We start from the raw sequence: 2,658 nt of genomic DNA, 5'->3' as shown, positions 1-2,658 counted from the left end.
AGCTTCCAGGTAAAGAGCAACATAAGCTGACACAAGCAAGAAGGCAGCAGCCCTCACCGAGGAGCAAGAAAATTCTCAAATTGTAAACTAAAGAGTTTGTGGCTATTTGCCAAGCTAGAATGCCAGATACAAACAACTGCAAAATACAATACCAAGGGAGCAGAGCAAGCGAACGCCCCACCGTTGTTCTGCATGGTTTCTAAATTTATCCTGCAATTTATTTTGGAAAGCGTGGTCTGTATTTATTGCGTGCCAGCTGACAGGAGGCTCCTCAGAGAAAGCCCACTATTATAAACTTTATGCCAATTACTTTATGACATGTACTTTGTCCCTTTTTTTTCTCTATGTGGACTTCCAGGGGAAGTTTTTACAATCATAAATAAAAATAAAAGAAGAGGGAACGTTAATGATATCTAATCAAACAGGACCGTGTAAAATCTAGATGCCTTCCTATGCGCAGGATGTCCAGGAAGATCCAGGCAGCACCACTCTCAAAGGGTGCGTGTCTCCGACAGCTCCTGCGGTGACCTTGTCCTTCATTCTCTCGAAGGGAATTAGCAAGTATCAAACACAACGTGAACCCAGAATGATTTACAGGCTTACGCACCCACTCCTGATCAGACAAGATAAAACTTCCACAGCACATCACAGATTTCAGCAACCGCAGAAGCGACAGATGGGTATCACGGAGGCTAATGGCTTTCCCAAAGGTAGGAGAAAGTCGGGTATTACTTATCTACTGTACAAACATGAGAAAGTCTGAGATGATGTGATTAATAATTTACTTTTATTAATATGCTAAGGAAATTCAAGAGACTGTAATTGTTTTCAGATTGAACTGGCACAACAAATAACATCTTCCAATTAGGCTTTGAGAAGGTAAAGCACTGAAGAAACACTGGAAAGGAAGTCATAGGTTGCTATGTACCATAAAATTTTGCTTGGGAATTATGACAAATTTCCAAACAACAGCATAACCGCAAATGTACAAATTCTTACAAGCCAAACAACAAAGAGTTAATTAGCACTCGTACTTCTTAGCCTGTAATTAAATGTAATCTATTTAGACAGTGACCAGGCAGCAAAACTATCACTGGAAGATTGTTTATGCCAGCATCATGGAATCAGCTGGAGCAGTGTACTGTCTGAAGCCAAACAAACCTGTCCATGATGAGCCCATGAGGAATATAGACTTTTTCCAAATCATCTGCATAATGTTTAGGTATGCAGAACAAGTCCAGGTCGTAACCTTGTTCATCATCGCCAATCTGAAAAGGAAATAAGGTGAGATTTCTACAAAGCCTTGTAGAAGGTTTGTGGTGAGACACTGCAAGTCCTTTGCTCTGGTCAGTAAACTACCCAACCCATTACACTCAGCGGGGTCACCTTACTTTCGCTCTCTATAAAAAACATCAGCCACACTGAACACAGTAAAGTGTAATCTAACAGAACAACTACTGCACCTCAATGAACCTCTTTATTCCATTAAAAAAATAATCAAGGAGTTTTTTAACACCTTTGATTGTTCTAGTGTAATGCAAAACCTGCGTTTGCAATTCAGCAAGCGGAGGTTTTGACACGGACATCTTCCATATCTCTACACCACCAAATCACAACAAAACACGGGAGCCAGCTTTGAGGACAAGACAGCTACGTGTTCTGCCGCTGCCACGCAAGCCTTCTCAGCCCACCATCTGCAACCCGGGGACGTTCAAGATCTTTCACAATCCGAAATGAAAGCCCTACTTCACAGCAACCTGTTCCGCATGGGCAAATTCCCTGTATGAAACAGCCCGCAATATTAGCAAGCGTGTGTTAATTAGGCCAAGGGATTGGCATACGTATATAATCACACCAAACGCTGCCGAGGTTCAGGGCATTGCTGTCGCAGCAGCGTCAAGAACAGCCTTCCCTGAACCTTAACCCGGCTGCAACTTGGAAATGATTATGTCTTTTTAATTGCTTCGCTCTCTGGTTATGCAGCCGAACGCTGCTACGTGTAGAATGAAGTTAAGGATTTCGGAGGGAAAACCCGAAGCTCATTACTGACAGGTCACCAGGGCAGGCATTTTAAGTATCCGTCTTGGCTACGGCTGCCCTTGCAGGACACAGTCTTATCTCAGCGCCCAAGGAAGCTCTAACCTGGCCTGTGATCCGTTCGTGTGTTTTTTTTGTTGTGTAACCCCTAATGAGCATTTCACGTGGGGAATTTCGTGAGTACTTCACCCTCCCATCCAAACCAGACCCTGCACGAGCCACCCAGGCAGCCGGCCCAGGCAGGGTCCCGGCCCCCGAGAGCGGGCTGGTCCCAGCATGAGGCAGGTCCCTCCCAAAACACACGGCATCTCCCCGTGGTTCAGACCCACGGCTGGATCTAGCACGGATACCAAACCTCCCTTTCAGCATCTGGCAGGGAAGGGGCCCTTCCTACAGTTTTATCGGGGTTTTTATCGCCCGCAGGGCTTTACCGCGCAGCCCTGGGGCAGGCACAGCTCCCGGCCGCAGCACACCGCGTGTATCTCACGGGCACGCCGCACCGGCTATAAAAAAAAAGGTAATAAAAAATAATATGCAAGAGCCTTAGCAGACACAGCGATCATGAAAAAAATTAATTAAATCCCCCGAACGCTCTTTCTCCAAAAACCCATCATCCTTCAG

General features: G+C 45.4%; 1 protein-coding gene across 1 annotated transcript in view; it reads right to left on the bottom strand.

Annotated features, from left to right (window-relative positions):
* LOC104515054 (hypoxanthine-guanine phosphoribosyltransferase) overlaps positions 1-2,540 on the bottom strand; it is a gene marked incomplete at its 5' end in the record, with an annotated part of 18,041 nt that extends 15,501 nt beyond the window's left edge. Inside the window, 2 exons of the mRNA XM_010158888.1 lie at positions 1,162-1,268; positions 2,469-2,540. Coding sequence (XP_010157190.1) covers positions 1,162-1,268; positions 2,469-2,540 — 179 coding nt within the window. The remainder of the gene's footprint in view (positions 1-1,161; positions 1,269-2,468) is intronic.
* Between the last annotated feature and the right edge of the window lie 118 nt (positions 2,541-2,658).

Source organism: Eurypyga helias, unplaced genomic scaffold (genome assembly GCF_000690775.1).
Source record: "Eurypyga helias isolate BGI_N326 unplaced genomic scaffold, ASM69077v1 scaffold20479, whole genome shotgun sequence".
Classification (NCBI taxonomy): Eukaryota; Metazoa; Chordata; class Aves; order Eurypygiformes; family Eurypygidae; genus Eurypyga; species Eurypyga helias.
Note: the sequence above shows the minus strand (reverse complement) of the source record. Positions and strands in the feature narration are given on the sequence as shown.